Genomic DNA, 25,895 nt, shown 5'->3' on the forward strand with positions numbered 1-25,895 from the left:
ACTGCTGTATTTAAAACTAATGAATAAAGGTTGCCCATGGTCAATCCTTAAATGGATAATTGAATTTCACACGAACACCTCAATTCAAATCAGACTGAACAGTACAGGTCACTTATCAGAGCCAATTAAGACCACTCGTGGATTGAAACAAGGATGCCTTCTAGCATCGGCTTTGTTCAATTTTTTCATTGTAGACATTAAAGCACGATTTGATTGTGACGGATTCTCCGAAAATAGATAATGTTCATGTTAAGCACTTATTGTATGCAGATGATATGGTGTTGCTCTCTAAAACACCGAATGGCTTACGTGTTTTATTAAATGCCTTGTGGATTTATTGCGAACAAAACCATATTTCTATAAATGTTTCTAAGACCAAAGTTATTCAATTTGGCACTCCCAGACAGAGATTTGAACATCATCAATGGCCTTATCAGAAAAATTAGAGTCAGTAGATGCTTATGTCTATCTGGGAACACTAATTACCCACCATCCGAGTCCCCTGAGTTATGAAAACCATATAAAGAAAAAAGCAATCATGACCCTATCCCAGGCACGAGTAATTAAGGCTAAGTTTTGTAAGTTTTCTCTGAAACCTATCATAATATATTACAAGCAAAAATTTGTGCCGGTTGTCACATATGGCAGTGAATCGTCTAAGATTAAAACCTATGAGTACTGGACCACCTTGGAGAGTACCTTTTGGAAACGAGTTTTGAATCTGCCAATGTCGATTCCTATAGTGTTATTAAGACATGAACTAGGACTATTGTCATTATATGCAATTTACAAATGGAAACTTTGCGCAATGTACAGAAAATGTTTGATAGCAAGTGCTCGAACATATAAAGGATTGATGTACATCGTAGCGAATTACTTGCTAAAATCAAAAGATAGTTTCCCTATATTATGGCGGACGAAAGCACTGAGAACCCTAAAACAACTAAACATCTCTGACGCTACGTTAATTAAGAGGCCCAATGCGGTCAAAAAAAATTATGGAAATTAGACTGGATAAAAACAAGGGAGGCTTGCTCCATGTACAAATCTTTTAAAAACAATCAGTTTAAATTAAAACGATATGGCATGATTGAACATTATGATACTTTTTCCAAACTCGCGTCAAAGAGATGATTTCATGCGCTTTCGTCTAGACATATGGCCCACTCATGAGGTATTATGCAGAAGGAAAATATTGCCACCAGATGCACTAACTTGTCGATTTTGTTTATCCGCTCCTGAAACCCTAAGCCATCTTTGCACAGAATGTGTAGAATTGCTGCCTCAGAGAATCATAATCAATATTACATTTTCTTTATGGTTTGAAACTATGCAATCAAAAGTTGAGAAAGAATAATAATTGATATAATGTTAACATTTGGAAATGTTGTATATGAATTCTGTTTGTTTATGAATTTTAGCTGAATTTGACACTATTGAATTTTATATGAATTAATATTGAAAAAATCAAGTATTTTTATACTTGATTAAAACAACAATAGAGAAAAAAAAATTATAAAGCATTTACTAAATGAGGCAACCAACATCACACAAAATACTACAATACCGATTAGTAAGCATTTGAGCTCCCTTGAAGTCGGAGCCAAATAGCATTGAAGTAAGAGCAAAAAGGCATAAGTTGATAAAATGAATATTAGTTACTTTAAAACAGTGCAAATAATTTGAGTTCACCAGAGAAGTTGATTCAATGCAATAGGTAGGCCAAAGTCAATGGGCTAGTGTCTTGTATAAGTAAAAACGGTTCTGGTATTTAAAACGGAAAAGTCTTTGCCACGGTTCTTAGAAGTAGTTCACGGAAGGTTTGTTTGTCGGGTCACAAGCTGACTAGGCCTGCAAGTTGCCATAGTTTCACAAACTTTTGCGGTGAGAGGTAAGTTCTGTCGGTCAGGTTTTCACAGTACCTTATATTGAAGAAAAATATGCAGCTGAAGACTTCTGTTCCTGGCAGTTCCTGCAGATCGCGCTATTCCTGAGCCTGTCGTGTGGATAAGAGGGAGGACGCCAGGGGACTCCTGCACGGGACGGATCACAAAGCTGGCAAATTGGCAAATCTTCAATTCCAGTTGCTGTTCTTCAAGCACACAAGCTGGTGTCCTCCCTGGTTAATCCTAACCAGCTCCGAGAATGGTATCCAGGTGGCTTACGAGTTGATTCGTCCTACCAACTCAAAGGAAAAAGTAGTCCTTGAAGGGGCTTCTCTGTCGAGATGAACTTGGTGATTCGGTCCTGCAGCAGGGCTACACTGTGCAAACCAACATTCCAGTAGTTGCAGCAGCCGTCCTCTTCCAGCTCATCTTCGGTTCTTTCGTTCCAGTTGTCGACTCTGCCTTCCAGTCCAATAGACTCGCCTTTTAAACAGTTTTCTCCCTTTCATTCCAGCCTAGCTGCCTCTCACCCAGCAGGGTGGCTGTCCTTGCCGGGCAGTCAGCCAGCCAATCACGCCAGAGTGCATTAGGGTCTCCTAGGAAACTAAGCACAGGGAGTTTCGGGCACCTCCCTCACTTCCTGCCCACCCCAGATACTCTGGCGCCAGAGGCGGTCTTCAATCCTGAAGCCAAAGGCATAGAAACAAAGGGACCAAACCTGGTTTGGCGTGCAGAGACAAACTGTAGAAGGACCTTTCCAAAAAGAAATTCCAAAAAAAGAAGACCGGGACCTGTTTAAACAAAGTGGGCTTATGCGACATCTTGAAAAACATACATGGCTCCTGCGATTTTTAGCTACCAGTGTTCGCGGTCGGGAACAATCATGGTAGTTTGTTGTAAAACCACTGCCACCAGCCATTTCGATAGGAAAGGTTAACATTTGACTGCTACATATGTTTCTAGACATTGGGGATACTAGGTAACCCCTCCAGAACTCTATTGTAAGATAGTGTGTGCTGGGACTAGGAATTTAAAAAGACTATTCAAGTCAATTTAACTTTACATTCTCTGGGAAACACTAGTTTATCCCAGACAAGGTATTTAAACCTTGGGAGAGCCTAGAAAGGCTTCCCTGTGTTACTGCACTGAGGGTGCGGTGTAACACACATGAAAAGATGCCTATGGAGTTATCTTAAAACACCATAATCAAAGAACACAAGAGTAAAACGAACATCAAAATACATGAGAGAGTGGGAAAAAAAGATGCATACTCTCTCCAGGTAAAATGAAATAAATCACATTCACATCCAAAAAAATCCAGCAAAGTTGCTGGGGGTCTCTAAGGTGAAGGAGATTAGCACTTTTATAAGAATTCTCCCTAACTGTGTCAAAAGGAGAAGGTGATGGAATAAAACAAAGGTTAACAAATATTCTCAAGCAGGTAAGTACTGTTTGAACCCTCCAATGCAAAGTAAATTAACCCTTTCCTGGGGGAAAGGCAAAGCTACACCCACCATGAAAATGGGTGAGACGACTCGCTCTGAGAAGAGCTTGACCCTTCTTGAAAAAATTGCATCTTAATTCCACCATAGTACACAGTAACGTTTACCACCGGAAATCGAGCCTGTAAACTGCCTTTTGAAGCGCACAGACTTCTTCGCGCATCTTGGCTAACACGGCCACCATTGCTTTCAACGTGCTTAATGGCCGCACCAGGCTAATATTGAATCCCAGATGCACAACAAGGTTTACTTCGCTCTGCAGCCGTGATTGGCTACCGTTCCATTTATCCACCCACTGCCATGACCCGTAGGCGGAGCTGGGCCGATCCTACGAAGGGCCGTGACTAAGGGCCTGTCTGTGGCAGGCTGCCCTGTCCGCTCTGTACCCCTCCCGCTGCTTCGAGTAAGTACCTCTCCCTTCCACGTTAAACTGTATCATACACAGCCCTTGCTTTTGCCAGAGCATGAGGCTTGCAACCCGTGCAGTCAGTACCACCACATCATCTGTACCCACCCTCCATGGCGAGCTACACGCCATTCCGCCCACGGATGGCTAACTATCAATGACTGATTCAATTGACACCAATAAGACTGTTTTTTCAGTCAACTGGCCTCCAACGCCTTACACTTGTGTATCTATCTGAAGCAGCTTGCCGCGTAACTATCACGTTCACTGCCTATCTTTATTGAATTAACAAGGCTGTTTACCTTTGTCAAAGCCTTGTCCGCTGTTATGCGATAATTTGTCTACCGCACTGCACTGTGAGCTCGTATACTACCTCTCATTTTGCAAGTAATTGAATTGCCCACTGTTGCATTACAATTTGCCTCATGCATTGCCCTTGTGATTATTTCTGTCACATACCTACCCTCGCTGATTGACCTGCCAGCAACCACTTAGCACTGTAGATTCTTGGATGTGTGTACCAATCTTGCAATTGATTGTATAGCCTTTTGCTATTTGCCTTCCCACTATACTGCTTAGCCGCTGACGTTGCACCTCCTGTGCTGCATCGAGTCAACGTTTGATCCATTACTGATCCTCTAATCAACTGTTGCCCATTGATCCAAGTGCATAGCCCTTCCCTAGTCATACCCTAATTAACCAGTTAGCTATTGTGCCATTTACAGCCTTAACATTAACTCACCCGTGACTGCACTGCTACCTATCTACCGAAGTACCTTAATGGCACCCAGGTATTGAAGCTCCTTCCATAGTACAGTTGACGCTGCACTACCCAAAACAGCAAACTAAACTTAGCCCTATGCCAGCCACATTCCTCATACCCCTCGTCCTCTTCAACATTAGTTATAAATCACCTGTTGAACGAATTCCCCTTCTCCCGTACATTGGAGCTGCCATGCACAGCAGACGCCTATATCCAGATAGGAATGGGCCTAGCACGTCTAGATTGTGTTCGCCATCATCCTACTCCCTGTCCTACTCACTTCCTCAATAAAACCGCACCATTCCCTGCCATTTCACATCTTAGCTTATCAGAAACACTTAGAATAAAATCTGACTACACTACACTCCCTGATCAAGACCTCCCCAGTACTGGCCTTGCCCCCTGACCTACCCACCAGAGCTCACCGCCTCTTCTAGAACAGAGCAGAGCCATGCTCACACAGCCTTAACCCCACTCTCAAAAAAAACAGGCTACAGTCAATTCAGACCAAACCTTACAGATGCCTGCATGTCCTGTTACAGGACCTATGAGAACACATAGACTCGCCTCCCGCATCCGCCCACAGCTAACCAAACCTCACTCTTGCCAACACCAACCTCACTAGATTACATATACCTACACCTATTGTTTCGAAACCAAACTAAATTTTCAGCAAGACTCTCACTAGTATGAACACCACTACCCTAAAAGGGGCACTCATTGATGCCAGATCTGTCCTTGGCGCATGCACTTGACCTAGCAGATATCATCAATTCCAATGATCTGGACTAACTAGCAGTCACAGAAACCTGGTTCCACTCAGCCTCTGGCCCTCAGTTATCTTTAGCTATCCTTGAAGACTATACCATCATCAGAAAAGATAGACGCCTCAAGAGGAGGTGGTGTTGCCATCATTGCCAAAAACATGCTAAACATAAGAATATCGTCAGACCTCCCTTTCAGTGCAGGTGAAGCCATTTCACTAAAATTATCCATTGCACCTACCTGTACACTCGCCTGCCATCATTTATAGGCCCCCTGGAGCCATTTACACCTTTTTGAAGCTGAGATCTCAACACTCCTATCTCATAACATGAAACCCCTATCCAAATCAATTATCATGGGTGACTTCAACTTAGGTCTGAAGGACCCTAAGTACCTTATGAGCTTATAAAGCTTGCCTTTCCACTTATTTAGCCGATATTAAAACTGCCAAAGCAGCTTCTTTTTCTCATAAGATTGAAACAGCTCTGTCAACCCAAAACACTGTTTTCTATTATTAAATTGTTGGCTTCTTCGGAAACTCTTACCTCTAGGGTTAAACCAACCCAAAAACTGCGTGATGACATTTCTCTCTTTTTCATTAATAAAATAGATGTCATCCGGACCAATATTGCCAAATCTTGGGCTACGGCCTCTAATACGAGTATAATTCTGTCTGTTACTCCTTTGGAAAACCCAGCCAATTGGTCGACTTTCCCTCTCTTTTCAGAGAGGGAAGTATTAACAGCTATTCAAAAAATTAAATCTTCCTCCGGCCGATGCCATTCCTATAGAGATCATGAAAAAGATCGCACCAGATCTATTGGAAGCCCTTACCGCGGCTGTCAATGACTCCTGTCAATACAAGGACAAGGGGGAACTGTACCTCCCGATTTTGAAATCAGCCTCTTCTTAAGAAACCCACACTCAATCCTACAGTCCTTGCCAATTTCCGTCCTAGCCCTCTGCTTCCCTTTCTTCCGAAACTTCTGGAATCTCTAGTTGCACCCTTACTGTCTTCCTTTCTTGAATCTACTAATGTCTTTAACCCAGCACAGGCGGGGTTTAGACCGGGTAGGGGCACAGAGTGTGTGTTAGTGTCCTACAGGATATGTCCAAGCTCGTCGATTCAGGTGGGGTTGGGGCCCTGATTTTATTAGATCTGTCGGCGGCATTCGACACTATCGACCACCCCATCCTGTTATCACGCCTGGCTCAGATAGGTATATCTGGCCAGGTACTTGCCTGTTTTACCTCTTTCCTACACACACTCTTGCCATGTCTCCTTTTCTTTCATCTCCCTGTTACCTCACTTTTGGTGTCCCCAGGGCTTGAATTTGTCTCCGATTTCATTTAATATCTATATTTGCACATCGGTGTGTCTCATCCACTCCCATGGACTCAATTGCTACTCCTATGCCGACGACACCCAGATTCCAATCCGGTTAGATCGGGATCCTACTGAGGTGTCGTTGTGCCTTCGGAGTTGCGTGATGGCCGTTGGTGAGTGGGTGGACCACATTTGGCTCAAGCTTAACAGAGACGAGACGGAGGTCCTGGTGGTTGGGTGTCCTCCTGACCCTTCACACTGGGCCACCCCCTTTTGGCCCTTCACCTTGCCCAGTTGGCAAGGTGAAAAATCTTGGGCTTATCCTTTCTGCTTCTCTATCTATGTCGAATCAAGTTGTGGCTGTGTGCTAAGCGCGCCACTACCAACTTACGGTCTTGAAGAAGGTTCGTCCTATGATCCCTGAACCGCTTTGCTTTGTGGTTGCAGCGTTGGTCCTATCCTGCCTAGACTACTGTAACTCGTATCTAGCTCAGCCGATTGGCCTCATACAACGGCTGCAACGTATACAAAAGTGTGCTGCTAAGCTGGCTACTTGCACCCCATATGGAGCCCATATTACTCCGGTGCTGCACTCTCTTCACTGGTTGCCAGTTAACCAATGTATTAGATTTAAGTCTGTATATAGTTCACCGAGCCATTCACTGTCAAGGGGCTGAGTTTCTTCCAGCTAAATTTCTCCGCGATCAGCCTGAACTGTGTCTCTGCTCCTCTACTGCTGATCCTAATGTCCCGAGGTTTCGCCGTACCAGGATAGGCGGTCGCGCCTTTTCCATAGTTGCGACTAACCTATGGAATGGCTTACCATCTGGAATGAGGAAAATTCCTAATCTGGCCTTCAGAAGAGGGCTTAAAACCACTGTCTTCTAGGCTTATTTCTGTGGCTCAATACATGGTTGACATGTTCTCCCTCTCCAGCGCCATGATACCTTCGGGTGACCGTGCGCTTTAAAAGTGAATATAACATAACATAACCTCCTAGCCAAGTCAATGGAAGCCCTGGGTTTCACCCTTGGGATTCTCACACCTACTCACGAAAAAAAGGCCGAACTCTTGACTGGCTAGCCGACACTACTGCAACACTAAAATACTATCCAACTCAGAATCTCTGTCTCAGCACCTACAGCCCCGTCAAGAAGCTGTAGAAATATGAAGGGAGACAATATGTTACCGCTTCTCTTACCCTTAAACTCTAGGCATCACTCCAATAATGACCCTTCAACTTTAAGTCAATACAATGCAATGATATCTGAAGTCATTGAAAAAGTGTCTCCATTAAAAAGCAAAAAAAAAACGTTTAGCTCATACCAACCTCTGGTTCACCCCTGAACTTAAAGCACTGCGTGCACTGAAAAGATCGGCTGTAAATAAATGGTGCAAATCTCCAAATGCAGTAAACAAAAATGTGTTCCAGGCAGCAGCCAAAAATTATAAAAAAGAAATTCTCTAAGTCAAAAGCCAAGCTTATAACCAAAGAATAACCAATGCACAATCCAATACGAGAGAACTTTTCACCATCCTCTGGGAACTAGAATCCCCAGCACCCGCCTCGGACCACACTGTGAAAGATGAAATGAACAATGGTGCATTAATATTCATAATGGGCTATCTGACAAAATCTCACTTAAACGCAAAATAGAACAGAAGAAAGCTAAACTTTGCCGTTCACAAAATCAGCCTATCCTACCTCTACCAGCAGAGACTAACAAATTCTCCTTAGCGCCACTCTCCATCCTAGACACTATAAATAACAACAGCCTGAAACCCTCCTGATGCAAAGGGGACATCTTCCTGGCAACTGTCAAAAAGAATGTGCGGTAGAATTCGCACCCTTCATCACTAGCCTCATCAACAGCTCCTTTGCAACTAACACAGTTCCCAGCGACCTAAAAACAGCCTGGGTCCTACCCCTTCTCAAAAAACCAACATTAGACCCCAACATCCCCACCAACTTCCGCCCTATTACCACTGTTCCATTCTTATTAAAAATACTTGATCGTGCAGCCTATCTGCAGATACAAAAATACCTAGAAGAGAATAACCACCTAGAACTAAGACAATCGGGCTTCAGGCCTGGTCATGGTACTAAGACCGCACTACTAGATTTGAAAACGCAAATGGACCAATACAAGGACAAAGGGGAACTGTGCATCCTCCTTCTCCTAGATCTTTCCGCTGCGTTTGACTTAGTCAACCACGCCATTCTCTGCCAACATTTAGAGTTTGCCTCTCAATTTTCAGCAGATTCTATCAAATGGATTAAATTCCTTACTAATCGCACCACGAGAGTCTTCTTTGAAAATTCTGCAGCCCCTACTATCCCAGTGACCTGTGGCATACCGCAAGGCTTGTGTGTATCGCCCACGCTATATAATGCCTTTACTAAGCTCCTCTTTGACAAACTAGACAACATGGGCATCACGTACACAAATTATGCGGACGATACGCAAATTCTAATACCCATTACAGGATGCCACGACACTGATTCCAAAAACCTAAACAAGATATACCAAGCCATCCAGGCGTGGATGGCGCTCAACAAATTATGCCTAAATGATAAGACTGAGCTAATCATCATTGCTAATAAAACCTAGCTCATCAACCTACCGATCATTCAATGTTGATGGTAATACTATTAAAGTGGCTAATGAAATAAAAACACGGAGTGTATATCGACTCCTCTCTTACCCTAAACAGACAGATTAATGCCGTCGTGGCCTCAGCAGCCTACACCACCAAATTGATAAGAGGTAGTGGACCATTCCTCTCCGACAATAATCTCATCACCTTTGCCAGAGCCCTGATACTCTCTAGAATAGACTATTGTAATTCACTGCTTGCTGGAACCAGTCTTAGAAACATCAAAAAATTACAGGTTGTAGAAAACGCCATCATAGCCGCCTTAAACACCCCCAAACAGGACCACATTTCTACCACAAGGAGGAACACTCACTGGTTGCCGGTCCAAGACAGATTCAACTTCGAAATACTAACGCTTACCCACAGATGTATCTCAAACAAATCAGATTAAAAAAAATACATGAGATAATGAGAAAAATGTCTCACTCACTCCAGGAGAAAAATTAAGTCCTATAGTCCAGCAAAAGAGCTGGGGGTCTCTAAGGTTGAGGGGAATTAGCACATAAATTAGAATTCCCCCCAACACTATGGCTATGCCATTCCGGTCTAGCAGCACACAAAGCAGTCCACACCGAAACCACTGACGTACCGCAACACCTCTGCCACTAGCATACAGTGACTACCAACGAAAATAGATTTTGGTATAGCTGGGCACACATTGAATCTTCAGCAATAGCACTCTTTCCAAAACCACCAACAGCGCCCACCCACGTGCCTGACCTCTGGGCTGCTTACTGGAGCCTGGCCAGCCACCGAAGTCCTAAGCCGGCGAAAATGCACATAAGCATCTCTTAATCTAAACCCTTAGAACCGCCTACACATTTACTGTGGTCACCATGGGCATTCCAACCACAAAGCGCATTAAGCCGTACAAATGGGGAAAGAGCGCTATATAAATAACGAATACAATACAATAAGGGTCTACTGCATTGCATCGTGAAGGCAACCAACTGGAACATTTTCTTCATTTTCAAGGTACTGTGGGGCTTAGGGTATTTTATCCTTTTGCAAGGTGGGCTGCTTCCTATCTTTGGGTGTGCGCTTTAACCCTACACTAAGTTGACCTCCACTTACCTGCATGGGCCTTACAGCTTGTGCTTTCTAAAGGTGACTCCTTTTGAGTTGCTGTGATTTCTCTTTTGAACACTGACTATTTAAGAACATTTTTCTAAGAAGAGCAGCGTCAGAACTTTCACTTTGCTCATTGGCTTTGGCTGTCCTGGCTCCCTAAAGACTTCCTTCTGAAACTATTGGCTTTAGAAGTGCTCTTTAGCAGTGCGTGTTCCCTTACAGGTTTTAAATGTTGAACACTTTAATGCTGGCATAATAGACTGCCTGCATCCCTTTGGGAGAATCTAACTGTTCTTATAACCTATCAGTCTGTTCTGACCTAACCTTTCCGTCCTTAAATAATTCAATACGGCAAAGGTGATACTATATACATTCTATACTGTCCTCAAATGACGTCACCTCCGGGTGCTGGAACATGTGTAACATATGAATTACTCACCTGCTTTATTTTTCCCTTTTTGAATTGAATCCTACCTTGGGATTAATGTTACAGCTAATTACTTAAATATCTTTGTGTATAAATAATGTATTATAACTTCAAGTGTTTAATTGGATACTTGTATTTACTGGTTTCATTGCACAGCTCTGCAGCTCACATTACCTCTCTTACGATAAGCCTGACTGCTCAGTCACACTACCAAATTGTGTAGAACAGGCTTGTATTAAAAGGTGGGTTACCTAATACCAAGAGAAGTCTTGTGTAGTCCCACATCAGTTGGACTGCACTAATTCGTACTCAACAGCCTCTCTATCTTAGACATTCTGGGGCTGTATTTTACCCCACAACTGAATCTAATTAGACAGGCACAGCAAAGAAGCGCTTACACTTATAGAACAGTCCGATCTATGAAAGCCTCGTCTAAACAGGTTCACCCCTGTTCCTCCAAAACCATCAAGGACCACATCGACTCCCTGGCTCCTGCCCTGGCTGTATTTTGCAACCACTCATTCGCCTCTGGAGTCTTCCCATCCCCCCTCAAGCACTCCCTTGTGCACCCCCTCCTCAAGAAACCCTCTTCCGTCCCCTCCTGCCCGGCCAATTATCGCCCAATCTCCATTACTCCCTTCCTGGGTAAGCTCCTGGAGAAACTGGCCATTTCCCAGCTTAACCTCCATGCTGAATCTGTTGGTAATCTTCATGACCATCAATCCGGCTTCAGAGCGGCTAGAAGCACGGAAACTGCTCTCCTGAACATCCGTGAGGACCTGCTCCTGAACCTCGATTCCAACACTCCCTGTGTTCTCATTCTGCTCGATCTCTCCTCTGCCTTTGACACTGTCAACCATGCCATCCTGCTCAACTGTCTCCGTGATAACCTGGGTATCACTGGTCAGGCTCTGGCATGGCTGACTTCTTTCCTTTCCGGTCGACCCTCCCAGGTCCAAATGGGCTCCTTCCTCTCTGACATCTTTTTCTCCACCTGTGGTGTCCCCCAGGGTTCCAACCTCTCTCCCTGGCTTTTCAACCAGTATCTGGCACTCCTTGCCCACCGCATCGCCGCTCTCTGCCCCTACTTCCAGTGCTATGCCGACGATACCCAGCTCATTTTCAGGCTACCCTCGGCCTCCTCCTCTCCTTCCCTCATCTCCGACTGTCTGTCTGCTATCCAGGAATGGTGTGCCGCCAATGACCTCTGCCTCAACGCCAGTAAAACTGAGATTCTACTCATCGGCACACCCACTCCCTCCTTCCCTGCAGCTCTCTGGCCGGCCTCCCTTGGCCCCCTTCCTGCCCCTACCTGCAAGGCTAAAAACCTCGGGGTCATCTTCGACTCCACACTCTCCTTCTCTCCTCATATATCTGACGTCTCTAAGAAGTCACACTACCAGCTGCACCTCCTCAGAGGTATTCTTCCCTTCCTCTCCTTCCCCCAGAAGCTCACTGTCTCCCGAGCCCTGGTTCTCTCAAGGCTGGACTACTGTAACAGCCTCTATCTTAATCTGCCTGCCTCCACTCTCCGCCCTCTGCAACTTATCCAGAACAGAACTGCGAGACTTGTCCTTGGCCTCAAGCCCAGGGACCGTATCTCTCCAGGACTGAAATCCCTTCACTGGCTCCCAGTGGCTGCGAGGATTAAGTTCAAAACCCTCTGCATTGTCCACAAGGCCTTCTGGGGCCAGGGACCTAAATACCTTCAACTCTCTCTTCCTAAATATCTTCCTTCACGAGCCCTTCGCTCATCCGTCTCCAACTCCCTCATGGTCAGCCGCTTCTCGAAGCAACGAGCTGGGGGTAGATCTCTCTCCGCAGCAGGGGCCTCCCTCTGGAACAGCCTTCCTGCCTCCCTGAAACTTGAGGAGAACCATCTCCGGTTCCGGAAGCACCTCAAAACCTTCCTCTTCGCTTCTGCCTTCTCTCTCCCTCTCCCCTGCTAAACCTGCTTAACCCCCCACTAAATTCAGCACTAAACCTGCATCTGGGCCACTCTCAGCAACCTCGGTCCAGGGCCCAGCCACTCTCCACTTGCACTGCCTCCCTGGCTCCCCTTGCACTGTGGGACTGTCACTGTACCCTACAGCCCCCTTCCCAGCACTTGCTCTGCACTTACCTCGCACTTGCCACCAGCTGGCCCTTTTTATTTATTATTTATTAATTATTATTTCTTACGCTACTTACCTTGTACTGCACTTTCCCCCCCACCTCCTCCCCCTGCACTTCCTCCTTTTCCCCTTACCTCTGCACTTGCGCGATCTGAATGACACCTGGCCTAGTAGGATCGTTTGTCTGTCTTCCCCTTGTTTCCCTCCCTCCCTGCCTTGTCGCGCCTTGAAACACTTGTGTATAGGCGCGTTACAAATACCATATCATATCAAAAGTATATATTTATTATATTTACACCAGAGTCACTTTAAATACTTTAGACGTTTATACTAGAACACTTAACAATACTTGATAATACACTTCAAAGGGCACTTTCACTTTTGTGTGTGTCCGCGGTTGCATTTGTAGCAACGTTAGAAATGGAAAATAATGTGTTATTGTATTATCGGTTATTGCGTACACTGGCGGTTTTCAATGGTTTATACGGTAATGCATTTACTCTGCAAACACATATAGTATAGTCACTTAAAGGGAGGAAAATGGTTAGTGTAACATGTGCTTGGTTCAAGGTTCTAGAGAGGGTTTCTTCGCATAGCAAGTCCTTTAAGTCCCAAAAACGCAACCCTAGCTTAAGGAAGAACAGGAGGACAAGTTGAATAGTAGCACTTTGAGGAGGACAAGGTGACATACAAGGGTTAGAGGGGGCAAGTGGTGAGGGGCTTATTTATAGGGAACACCTCTCTACTAACCAGGCCAACAGGGTAGGGTGAGTGGGAGATGGTAGCAGTTTGTGTGGTAAGCTGCTATTGTGGTAGTCATGAGGGGAGATCCAGGTTTCTATGAAAGTTGAGGGTGGTAAGAGTCATTGATGTAGAAGACTTGTCACAAAGGGATGCTAGAATTCTAGCGATCAAGTGAAAACGTGCTGTGAAGTAGGGGAGAGGAGCAGGTGTTGTGCTTTAAGAGCTAGGGATAGATGAAGTTTGATATCCTGGAAGAAAGCGAGGATCTGGTTTGAAGGGTGCAGTTTGAGGGATGGTGGAGGTGGTAGTGGTGGTGGGGGGGGGGGGGGGGGCGTGCCTTAGAATTTAAACCAAGTTATGACAGAAGACTACAAGAGGGAAGGGGAGGTGAAAAGGAAGTACTTTGGGGAAGGGAGCATGGTCTGGATTCATGAGGAAGGGTACAAGAAGGCAAGTGACAGTGGAGCAAGGGTGCATACCGAAAGGGAGGGGAGAGAGTGGGCATCAATGGGAAAGGGTAGTGGGGTTTGGGGTGGCTGGTAAGGAGCGGATAGTAGATTCGAGTTCGACTAGAATAGGTCTATTGGTGACCAAAAGACTGTTAGCAGGCCCAACACAGGGTTGTCTGTTGGTTTTTTGAGATAACAGCTCTGCAGTGAAAGGTTCCTTGGTCGGAGGATCGGTGTGTGTCAAAGCAGGATTCCTGCAAAGGGCTTTTTCGGCAAAGAGGCATTTTACTAAAGAATGTTAGTCCTGGCTTGAGCAGAGTTTCTGTCCCTAACCTCTAACAGGCCCAAGGCCCTAACTGGGCACCCTGGCTGGATGCCTATGGGGGAGGCTCAATAACGAGGAAGGCAGTGTATCGCATGACCTTCTTGGAGCCGATCAGAATACTCAAGATGGCTTCCAGCCTTTCCTAGCAGGATGCACTTACAGTCCATGGTGTTGCAAGCCTAGGGGCGCTTCGGGTGTTGACTAGGACCCTCTTCCTTTACACCTCCATTGTGGTACAATTTCTTCATATATCCCTCTTTTTTTTGGTAATTGTGAAGACTAGTCTATGTATTAAGTACTCTCGCCCTAACCCCCCTCAACTGCAGGCCTAACCTAACGCCAGCGGTAGAGTTTTGAAATCCTGCTAGAAGGTTTCCAAAGCCCAGAAGTATCCAAAGGATAAGGAAAAAGGGGTTTTTCATATTTATCATTCTCTGATCACTGTATGCCTCCAAGTAGGCCATCCTTGATTCTTTTGTGCATAAAAACCTGATCTGCTGTGACATAAGAATACAGTTTTTCCTCTGATGCATACGTGTGTCAAGCATTCTGACCCTTCTCCCTCGACCCAATTGTAACATCCCTCCCAACGATCCCCAGTGACATCTGTAAGATGGTATGGTTATAGCTGTAAAATCTGAAATTACTAAAGGGGTTTCTCTGTTGTCCTGTTCTTCCTCCTTCCCAACTAGTTGGGATCGCCTGCGTCTGCAGGCAAGTCGGAAGAAAGCTGGCTTCAAAAGATAACTGCCCCTTTAAAAACTTTATAGTTATGGGACTCTTTTATGCACGTGTGTCTCACCCTTCTTGCCACATCACCAACCGCCACACCCAGTTCCTGTTTTTCCGCCTACTAGGCGATCGTAATTACTGCTCTCTGTGTCAACAACTTAAATAAAAGAAAAATACTAATAGATTTTTAACAAGAGAAATTGAAAGTTGGGAAGAGGCTTCTTTATTTTCATTGAAGAGAATGTTTGGTTCACATGTGCAAGTGCTGCATTTTTGGTCCTATGAAACAGTATCCAGCAGATATGTTCTAATATTACAGAAGGAGACGAACAACTCCAGTTCAACGTCCCACCTGACGAGTTTACCAGCAAAAAGATCACGACCAAAATCATGCAACAGATCGAGGTAAGTGCGCATGTGCTCACCTGCTTGAATACGCCTATACTTTAAAGCTCCCTATGCTCATCTGGCGCTGCAGTATTCCATGTCTTTTGTGTGGCTGGTTATGCACTCTTGGAATACAGTAGCCTATTTCCTGTGTTCCTAGTGATCCTTTTGTGCTGATCCCTACTATGGTTGGTTATTTTAATAGGCTGTGTAGCGCACTCTGCTTTGTAGGTCATTAGGTATACAATACGCGACAGGGTCCCACTCCTTTCTTATGTGGTTGATGATAGCCTCTTGTACTGCAGAGTAGCATGGCCTTTTTGTCTGCAGTCGTGCATGTGATCATGTATGTCTGATATTGCCTATATTCATTTTCTTGTGCCTGGTTCTACACTGCTGCACAGCCCTACATCATCCTTGTCTCACTAGCAGTAAGCACCTCTGCTGCCCTGGGTACAGAGTGCTTTTTCCTATTGTGATGGCTTATTACACCTCCACTGCCATCACTGCAGATCACGGTGTAGCTTCACTTTCCACTAGTTGAATAGCACTGCTGCTTGTCATTTATCATAGGCAGGCCACCTCCATGGGCTGCAAAATGAATCTTCTCAAAGTGATTTGATTATCACCTCTGCTGTGATCACTCAACCGACAGCAGCACATTGTATGTTTTCAAATATAGGGTGGTACTCTTCCCGCCAAGATTAGTCACTTTGCAGCACATGGTGTCTGCACAACCCTGGATTACACCCTGCTTGCAGAAACACTTGGTTGCCTATTGGAATGATTTGTTGTAGTGCCTGAGAAGTGCTGCCTGCATGTGCTTCTATACCTTAACATCCAATTGTAGTTTGTCCCATCCCCGATGATGATCACTTTCAGAGAGCTTTGGCCAGCGACTTGTCCCTGCCCCCAGTGCCGTTGCATGGGTGCTGAATTTGCATGTAATAAGACACATACAGTTGATCTGCAGCCTTGCTATTATTTCCTCTGGTGCTTTCTGTTGTAGGAACCCTTGGCACTGGCGAGTGGTGCGCTCCCAGACTGGTGTGAACAGTTAACCAGCAAGTGTCCTTTCCTGATACCCTTCGAAACCAGGCAACTTTACTTCACATGCACAGCATTTGGGGCCTCAAGGTAATAGCAACAGTTCCTATATTTACTGGATTTCCTTTTTTTCTTTATTTGATATTTCACTTTTAATGAAACCTGACTGAAAGTCAGCATGGAGGCTGAGCTCCCTATCCAGACAGTAGCAGTGATGTTAACCTGAATATTGCCATAACCGTATTTCGAAGGGATTGGTTCCTCCGACGTATTCCCCATCTATGGCAGGTAATCACCACAGCTGTGCTGCTTCGCAAAATGTCCTGTGTCGATGACTTCGATATGCTGTCCTCGAGGGCCGCCGTCGAGCCGACGTCACCAGATGTTATAAGTAGGACGCACAAAGCCCGTAGCCTCAGTTCCATTTTTTTCCGCGAACGTGTTTGCTTCGGAGATCTCGGCGCGCCTCGGTTCTTCTGTTACTTCTATCGGTTCTTCAAACTTGGTTATTTGTGAAGATATCATGTCTTCGTCTTCTACCCCGCGGTCGGGATTCAAGAAGTGTCAGGACTGCGGTTCCCAGATGTCACTTACGGACCCACACAACGTCTGCCTCTGGTGCCTCGGCGAGGACCACGCCACCTATGACGATTGCCAGTCATTAACGTCGAAGGCCTTGCGGGAGCAGAAGAAGCTTTCTGTAGGTAGGGTTTCAAAAACCCGAAAGTCGAAATCCGCTGGGCTTTCGACCGACGATTCGAGGCGTGACTCTACGCGTCGTCAGCATAAGCACAGGGGATCTCAGTCCCAGAGTGGTTCCCGCCATTCCTCTGCCTCCTCGAGGCACTCGCGGAAGCACCATCACCGGTCGCCTTCCTCGTCCGAGGACTCCGCCAAACGGCAGGTAGCTTGTCCTACCAAGCATTCCTCTCCTGCGGAGTGGGACGCATTTCGTAAGGAAATGATGGCGATTTTCGAGTCGCAGGGCTCGATTCTGTCCGCGCCTTCGAGAGAAGCTGGCAAGGAACGCGCTAGGGTCACCGTTCGCACACCTTCAGACTCGGGCGGTCGGCGCGATCACCGGGAACCTTCGAGTGTCCCGGTCGGACAAGGTGGATCGCTCTAGCCATGCCCGCTCCAGGTCCCGGTCTTCGATGCCCTCGAGACTGCCGGAGCCTGTAAGGCCTTCTAAGAAGACGTCATCGGCATCGGCGCCATGTCCGTCGAAGGACTCTCTCGAGGCTCCGCCTCTGAGGAAGTCATCGATGCCATCGGCACAGAGGCCGTCGAAGGACATGCTCGGGGCACCGCCCTCGAGACCTGTGTCGAAAGCCATCGGCGCCACGCTCTACGTCGATTCTGTCGACACCCTCAACACCTTTTGTGGAGGCTTTACCGGAGGTACCCCGTGCATCGGTGGAAACTCCGAGGAAGGCCCTGAAGAAGTCAGTAAGGCCTGAATTTGAACCTTTTTCTGTGCCCTCATCCAGGGATTTATTCCAGCATCTGGATTACATCTCTGAGGTGGATGAAGGAACTGATGAAGGTTTGGTTCCTGATGAGGTTTCTGACAAACTCTTGTCTGGTCATAGCCAGTTGGAAGACCTGCGTCGGTCTTTGCACGACGCCAGTGGTCTGGACACCTCTCCAGAGGTTGAGTTCGGTAGGCCTGAGCCTGGCACGCACGCCGAGTCTTCATAACGGTGGCTCATGTCGTGGGTGACGGAGTACTTGGGGTGGTCTGCACCACCAGTGGTTTTTCTGCAGGATGACCTGACAGATATTCTTGACCAAGGTTCACCCCCTGACCCGGTGTTGCCATTTCCTATGGCTTTACAGAGAAGGGTGGCGGCAGCTTGGACTGCTCCGGAGAGTCTCCTGGCAGTGAGCAAGTCGCTGCCAAAAAAAATACCGTCCAGCCAGTACCGACCCCTGCTACTTGACTACGCACCCCACTCTGAGAGTTTGGTGGTGCAGGCAGCTACGGCCCCAGCAAAGCGGGTGTCGTACCCTACCATCCCTCCTGATGGGGACGACAAACGTTTTGATGGCTGGGCAAAGAAAGTGTTTTCTTCAAGGGGTATGGCTTTACAGGCAGCCAACTCTGTGTGTGCCTTAGCACGTTTCACTCACACTCTGTGGAATTGTGTGTCTTTGGCAGCTGATCATATTCCCGAAGGGGAGGAACGGGATGGTTTTCTTGCCCTCGCTCAGGATGGCAAGTATGCCATGTGTGAATCCGTTAAGTCGGATCTGGACATGGCAGACTGCGTCAGCCAGTCCATGGCAGCGAGCACCGTAATACACAGATTTGCGTGGTTGCCGAAGTCGGTTGCTGCTGACGTACAAGTCCGGCTTCTCAACATGCCCTTTGATTGATTGTGTACATCTTTTTGGCAGCAAGGCTGACGAGAGCCTTGAGAGGTTGCAGACCTCCAAAGCTGCAGCGAAGTCGTTGAGCGCTGCAGTTCGCCAACCTCTGCCTTTTCGTCCTAGGGGACAGCAATGGAGCGGAGGTTCCTTTCGATACTACTCTTCCTTTGGTAGATCGAGGGGAGCTGCAAGTCAAAGGGGCCACCGTAGGAGTACCAGAGGTGGAAAACAAGGTACTCGAGGGCCAAGGCCGCTCAGGCAGTTGCCTCTTTTCCCTCAGGCACTGCCGCAGCCGCTTCAGCTCAGTCATGAGGCCGTGTCCCATGGTTTGTCTGATGGGGGAAGGCTGGCGCAGCATCTTGTAGAATGGCGTGCGATTACTTCACATTTGTGGGTTCTGGAGATCATAGCCCACGTCTACTGTCTTCGTTTTCGGCAGAGGCCTCACGACAATCCATTAGAGAATCTCTTTGAAGAGTCCGGATCCGCTCCTTGCGCATGAAATCAAATCCCTGCTAGAGAAAGGCGCAATAGAACTGGTGCCTGTAGAGGAGAGGAACAAGGGATGGTATTCCCCATATTTTTTGATCCCGAAGAAAGACGGGGGATTGAGACCCATCATGGACTTGCGTGGTTTGAACAAGCTCCTCAGGAAGGACAAGATCAAGTTGGTTACTCTCAAGTCCTCCAGGCCCTTCAACTTCAGGACTGGTTGGTGTGTCTTGACCTCAAGGACGCTAATTTTCATGTGCCGATTCATCCCAAGCACAAGAAGTACCTGAGGTTCGCGGTTGGCGACTTGCATTTTCAGTTTCGGGTCCTGCCGTTCGGATTGACCTCCACCTGAGGGTCTTCACGAAGCTCATGGTGGTGGTGGTGGTGGTGGCAGCGTATCTCAGGAAAGGGGGGATTCATGTCTACCCCTACCTGGACGATTGATCCGGGTGTGCTCTCCCGAGCAAGTGCTGGATCATCTGTCAGTCACCTGCCACTCCCTTCACAAGCTGGGCTTCATCCTCAACTTGAAGTCCCACTTGATACCTACCCAGCGGCTCCAGTACATCGGAGCAGTGCTCGACACATCCCTGGGGCTGTGTTTGCCTCCCCAGGTGAAGGCTTATCACATTCTGCAGATGGTGAACAAGTTTCAACATGCCCAGAGTCTCCCGGCGTTCGAGTTCTTGAGGTTGCTCGCCCTCATGGCATCCTGCATTCTCCTGGTGCCAGAGGCCAGGCTGCGGATGAGATCTCTGCAGTGGGCTCTCAAGATGCAGTGGTCACAGTCCTCTGGCAGGATGTCGGATCCCGTTCAGGTGCCGCCCTCGGTCGCCCAGGATCTTCTGTGGTGGGCCGCCTAAGGCATTCTGATGAAGGGGGCTCAATTTTGGCTACCCTGGCTGGAGGTGACGATCGTGACGGACGTATCCCTCACGGGATGGGGAGCCCATGCCAACGAGTTGACAGTCAGCGGTCGTTGGTATCCATTGGGAGTCCAGACTCCATATCAATCTGTTGGAGCTGAGGGCCATCAGGCTAGCCCTGAAGGTTTTTCTGCCGTCTGTGCGGGGGAAGAATGTCCTGATTCTGACGGACAACACAGTGGCCATGCACTACCTCAATAAAAAGGGGGGTGGGCAGGGTCTCTCCCCCCGTGGAGAGAGGCGATGCAGCTCTGGTTCTGAGCCATCCAGCAGGAAATTTTGATCTTGGCATTATGTCTGGCCGGAGAAGAAAACGTGGCGGCGGACGCTCTGAGCAGGCAGAGCACAGTCTGTCACAAGTGGGAGCTGGCTCAGGAGATTCTCCTGGAGATCTTCGCCCTTTGGGGGACCCCACAAGTGGATCTCTTCGCCACCAGTGTCAACCGTAAGTGTGAAAGGTTCTGCTCGCGGGAATTTCCTCCAAGAGGAGCCTTGGGGGATGCGTTCGTAGTGGAGTGGTCCTTCCCACTACTGTATGCGTTTTCTCCAGTCCCAGTCATTCCGCAAGTGCTGCGGAGGTTACGGAGGTTCGGTTCCCGAATGATCCTCATCGCTCCGGCATGGGCCAGGAGAACGTGGTACCCGGACCTTCTCAACATGTCCATCTGCCCTCCACGCAGTCTTCCCTACCAAGACGATCTGCTCTCACGGGAGGGGGGGGGGTCAGGTTCTCCATCCAGAGGTCAAGTCCCTCAACCTTCATGCTTGGCTTCTGAAAGGTTGACGTATAAGGATTGGAACTCCCTGAAGACGTGATGGAGGTGTTGCTTTCGGCCAGACGGCCCGCAACTAAGTCCCTGTACCGTTGCTGTTGGAGAAAGTTCTGCGACTGGTGCAGGGTTAAGAATGTGGATCCTTTTTCATGTGCCATTCCTGTGGTTCTGTCTTTTTTACTTTTGTTAGCCCACAAGGGCCTGCAAGTGGGTACCATTAAAAGGTTACCTGGCAGTGCTGTCCATATTTAAGTGCTCGTCTGAGGAGTGTTCTTATTTTAAGATTCCTTTGATTTCTCAATTTCTGAAAGGGCTCACCAATGTGTTCCCACCGTCACCTTTCCAGGTGCCCGGTTGGGATTTGAACCTGGTTCTAAAATTCCTAATGTGAGCTCTGTTTGAGCCTTTACATTCTTGCCCTTTGAGACTGTTGACCTTTTAAACTGTATTTTTAGTTGCGGTTACTTCCGCTCGCAGAGTGAGTTGCAGGCACTATCCGCTAAGCCACCCTTCAGTGTTCCATAAGGACAGGGTTGTCCTTGGGGTTAGTCGTCCTTCTTTTCTTCCGAAGGTTGTCGGAATTTCATATAAGCCAGAAGGTCATTCTTCCGGCGTTCTATACTCCTCTGCATCCTAGTAAGGAAGAGGAGAGGCACCATAGGTTGGATCCTAGGAGAGCGTTAAGCTTCTACATCTCACGCATGTCCCGGGTCAGAGTGGACGATCAGCCCTTTGTAGGATAGACTGGAAGGCGTTTGGGTCAAGCTGTTACTAAGCAGACCTTGTCCAGATGGATTATCTTGACCATCTCGTAACATTTGTGAAGCAGCCACATGGGCCTCTGTCCATACTTTTGTCAAACATTATTCCCTGGACTCTATCCATGGGCAAGACTTAGCCTTTGGTAAGGCGGTCCTCTATTCTGCAATTTGATTGGGCCTTCTAAATTTCTAAATTCTTTTCCCACCTCCATACGTTGGTACTACTTTGGGAGTCTGTCATAGATGTGGAATACGTCGGAGGAACCAATCCCTTCCAGGAACAAGTTACTTTCTTACCTGGTAACGTTCTTTCGATGGGATGTTCCGACGACGTATTCCACATCGCTACCTGCCCCTCTACAGAATTTCCGCAAGGCTTTCTGTAGTCATACTGGCAGAAAATTGGTGCCACACGTTCTGGGGAAAAAACTACAACTGAGGCTACGTGCGTCCTACTTATAACATCCGGTGACGTCGGCTCGACGGAGGCCCTCGAGGACAGCATATCGACGTCATCGACACAGGACGAAGACACCGAACATTTTCCAAAGCGGCACAGCTGTGGTGATTACCTGTTATAGATGTGGAATACGTCCTCGGAACATCCCATCGAAAGAACGTTACCAGGTAAGAAAGTAACTTGTTCTTCTGAGGCTTGTGGAATCTGCTTGGATCACATGCTGTGCATAGGCCGACATCTAGTGGAAGCTGCGGAGTATTACAGTTGTTACCTCGAAAAGGGACATCGACAGGGCGTGCCAGTAATACTATCCCTAGTGCGGCGTCCACTGTACCCATAATCCCTCACGTGTCGGGATTCCTCCGATCGTTTTTTTCCACCATTCTAGACGGACGCGTATAGCAGAGTTCCTTTCGGCGTAAAGCCATTGACTATATACAATAAGAGAGAGTATTTCTTTCTATCCTTTCACCAACCTCCGAAACACCACACCGATGAAGACAGAGAAATTGCCCGTCGAAGACTACCGCGACGGACTGTTCAGCCTTAAAAGGCCAGCCTGGGACTCAACCCAGACCATAGGCAGAGAGGGGGTGGCCATTTTAGGATGCATGTACTCCCCTTCCCACACTTTGTTCGCCCAGCTGACATAACGTATAATTATGGAAAATACACCTTTTTAAATTCTGCCCCAAGTGTAATTGCAAATTCCTGTGGTTAGACAAACACTTATTTTGTAACTTGTATCTTCCAAGAGACCACGTCGAAACATTTTGTCAAGCTTTCAGGCTCTTCAAGCCAAAGACATTAAAGGACCGCTCCACGAAACGCTGGGCCCACTACGCCAGGCAGCTCGAGGCCATGGAGGTAGAAGGCCCTTTAGCGATGGCAGCGACGACGTCCTTTCGGGCGGCAAGGGCGACAGAGATGCTCCAGCTACTCGAGCGCAGGCCCCCGACCCCGTAGTACAGGCCGGCGGCCATGTTGTGGGGACTACACCCGGCGGAGGTAGCGCTACAAAGACACACACCACTAAGCACATAAGCCCAGGACAAGACTCGACACATGGATCGAGTGATCGACAACGTTCGACACCCAGGGAAAGGTCCGCTGAGTCCCGGTCCTCTGGGCAATCTCGCTAGAGATCAGCGCACGACAGGGCCCAACTGTCGAAAGACGGCAAGGGTGTCGCTGGCAAAACTCCCTCCTAAGGTTGATCGTCCTCGGATGAGGCCTCTGCCCTACCGGCATCCGAAATTCGAAGCTTGGCGTCAGATAGGGTGGCAGGCCCTTAAAGTCTGTAAAACACTCCTCTGGGCTCCAGGAGAGGGTTAGGAGGGGACATCACAAAAATACCTCAAAAACCCCTCATAAGGACAAGTGCCCTCTTAGGGGAAAAACACCTCAGAAGGAAAAGCCTAAACAATCTAGGCCCATAGAAAAACCTAAAGAATCTAGGCCTATGGTGGTACCTCCCACAGAAGAGGATTTAGGATTTTCCCCTCAGTCTGTGGTTATCCCAAGTTCCAAAGAATGGTCTTCACAAGATATTGACAGAGTGATGAGAAGAATGACCTTTATGGCCAATTTTTTTAAAAAGAACCCTGAATACCTTCAGAGCTTCAACTCCACTCCCCCCCACCACAGCTTCGTCTCGTTCTCAAGCCTTTGCCTTACCTACTCAACCCCCTTCTAAGAGGTCTCATTCAAATGCTCCTTTACAGAGCACAGTCATAGATCTCTATTACCCTGAATCAGACCAAGAAGAGCTCTCCTTTGTAGAGGCAGCTGACCCTCAGTTTATTGATGAGGATACAGAGGACCCTTATTATGGGGATGACGAGGACCAAGAGGCAGACCAAGAAGCCAATATGTACTCTATAGATTCCCCTCTTAACCAAACACTCCAGTTGTCGATTCTCCTATTGATAAACAACCCCTCCTCACTGAAGTACTAGCCAAGGTGGCTGAGCACTTCCAGATTGACACCCAGGAGGTACAGGAGGATAAAGACTTTGCAGAACAACTCCTTGGGGACAAAAAGACAGTGGCCCAGTTTATCCCGCTACTGAAATCAGTGCAACACAGAATACAGCCATCTTTACAAGCCCCTAATCTCACACGGGCCGTAAACCCACATGTGGAGAAATTATTCAGACCCGCACCTTCAGACCCATTTTATATTAGAGGGCAACTGAAACCAGAGTCCTTAGTTGTGACTACAACTAGAAAGAGAGCAGGCACACCCCTTGCTAGCTCCTAGGCTCCACCTGATGAGAGCAGAAAGATCTACGCCATGAGCAGAAAGGTCGCCTCCTCTGCGGCCTATAAAACCAGGATAGCGAAAATTGCAACTCTCTTGGGTAGTTACAACTGCCACAAGTGGGAGGAAGAGTCATTGCGCAAGGGACTGTTATTAAAAGGCATGCATGGCTGTGCCAGTCAGGTTTTAGACCGGAAACGCATGCTACTCTAATAAATATGCCAGTTGAACCTAACGTGCTGTTCGGTAAGGCCATAGAAGTCGCACTTAAAACAGCAAAGGACGATTATGACACTCTAAAATCTTTAGGTCAACTCACTAACAAGCCTTCTGGACAGAAGGGTAACGAAATTTTCGCCGTTTTCGAAGCCAAAACTCTCAACGAGGATCCAGCTACAATCAAGGTCAGGGTACCTCCTGGAGAAATAATCAAGGCCAATCCTCCCAGGGCTATCCCAGAGGACAACGCAGAGGTCGTGGTCGTGGGCAGAGGCCCTGCTCCAGGTGGCTTACCACCTGTGAGCAAGTGACGTTTCGCTTCAGATGCCCTCCCATGCTTCTCCAGTAGGACACATTTCCAGCTTCACCCACGCATGGGAGGGAATCGCCTCAGGCAGATGGGTGCTGTCCACAGTAGCAGGCGGATACTGTATAGAACTACTCCAACGTCCCCATGAGCACCCCCCACAACAGAAGATTCACTCAGAAGAACATCAGCGTATCCTTCTCGAAGAGATAGCCACAATTCTATTAAAGCACGCCATTGAAGTTGTCCCGGCCAACCGGGTAAAAGGGGGTATTTATTCAACTTACTGCCTTGTGCCAAAGAAAGATCTAACAATTCGCCCAGTATTAGATTTGCGCCCTGCAAACAAGTATGTCAAGCCACAAAAGTTCTGCATGACTACGCTACAAGAAGTAATCCCTCTACTTAAAACGGGGGGGGGATTACATGGCAACACTGGATATGAAAGATGCCTATTTTCATATTTCATTGTTCCCAGCGCACAGAAGATTCTTCCATTTCAAGATGGCGAACCAGCACTACCGAATTCAAGGTGCTGCCCTTTGGAATAGCCTTGGCTCCAAGGGTATTCACAAAGCTGGTGATGGCAGCGCACCTGCACAGGGAGGCAATCCAAGTGTACTCTTACCTGGACAACTGGCTCATTACAGGGGAATCACCCCTGATTTGCAGACAAACCATTCAGAGAACAATCCACCTCCTCTTTCAATTGGGC

At 47.4% G+C, this 25,895-nt stretch overlaps 1 protein-coding gene across 7 annotated transcripts in view; it reads left to right on the top strand.

Annotated features, from left to right (window-relative positions):
- HECTD1 (HECT domain E3 ubiquitin protein ligase 1) overlaps nt 1-25,895 on the top strand; it is a 1,011,111-nt gene that overhangs the window by 788,183 nt on the left and 197,033 nt on the right. For all 7 annotated transcript variants that reach the window (XM_069638480.1, XM_069638479.1, XM_069638478.1 and 4 more), the window contains 2 exons: nt 15,489-15,574; nt 16,566-16,693. In XM_069638480.1, coding sequence (XP_069494581.1) covers nt 15,489-15,574; nt 16,566-16,693 — 214 coding nt within the window. The remainder of the gene's footprint in view (nt 1-15,488; nt 15,575-16,565; nt 16,694-25,895) is intronic.

The sequence above is a fragment of the Ambystoma mexicanum genome, chromosome 14, assembly GCF_040938575.1.
Source record: "Ambystoma mexicanum isolate Mex_15411 chromosome 14, UKY_AmexF1_1, whole genome shotgun sequence".
Classification (NCBI taxonomy): Eukaryota; Metazoa; Chordata; class Amphibia; order Caudata; family Ambystomatidae; genus Ambystoma; species Ambystoma mexicanum.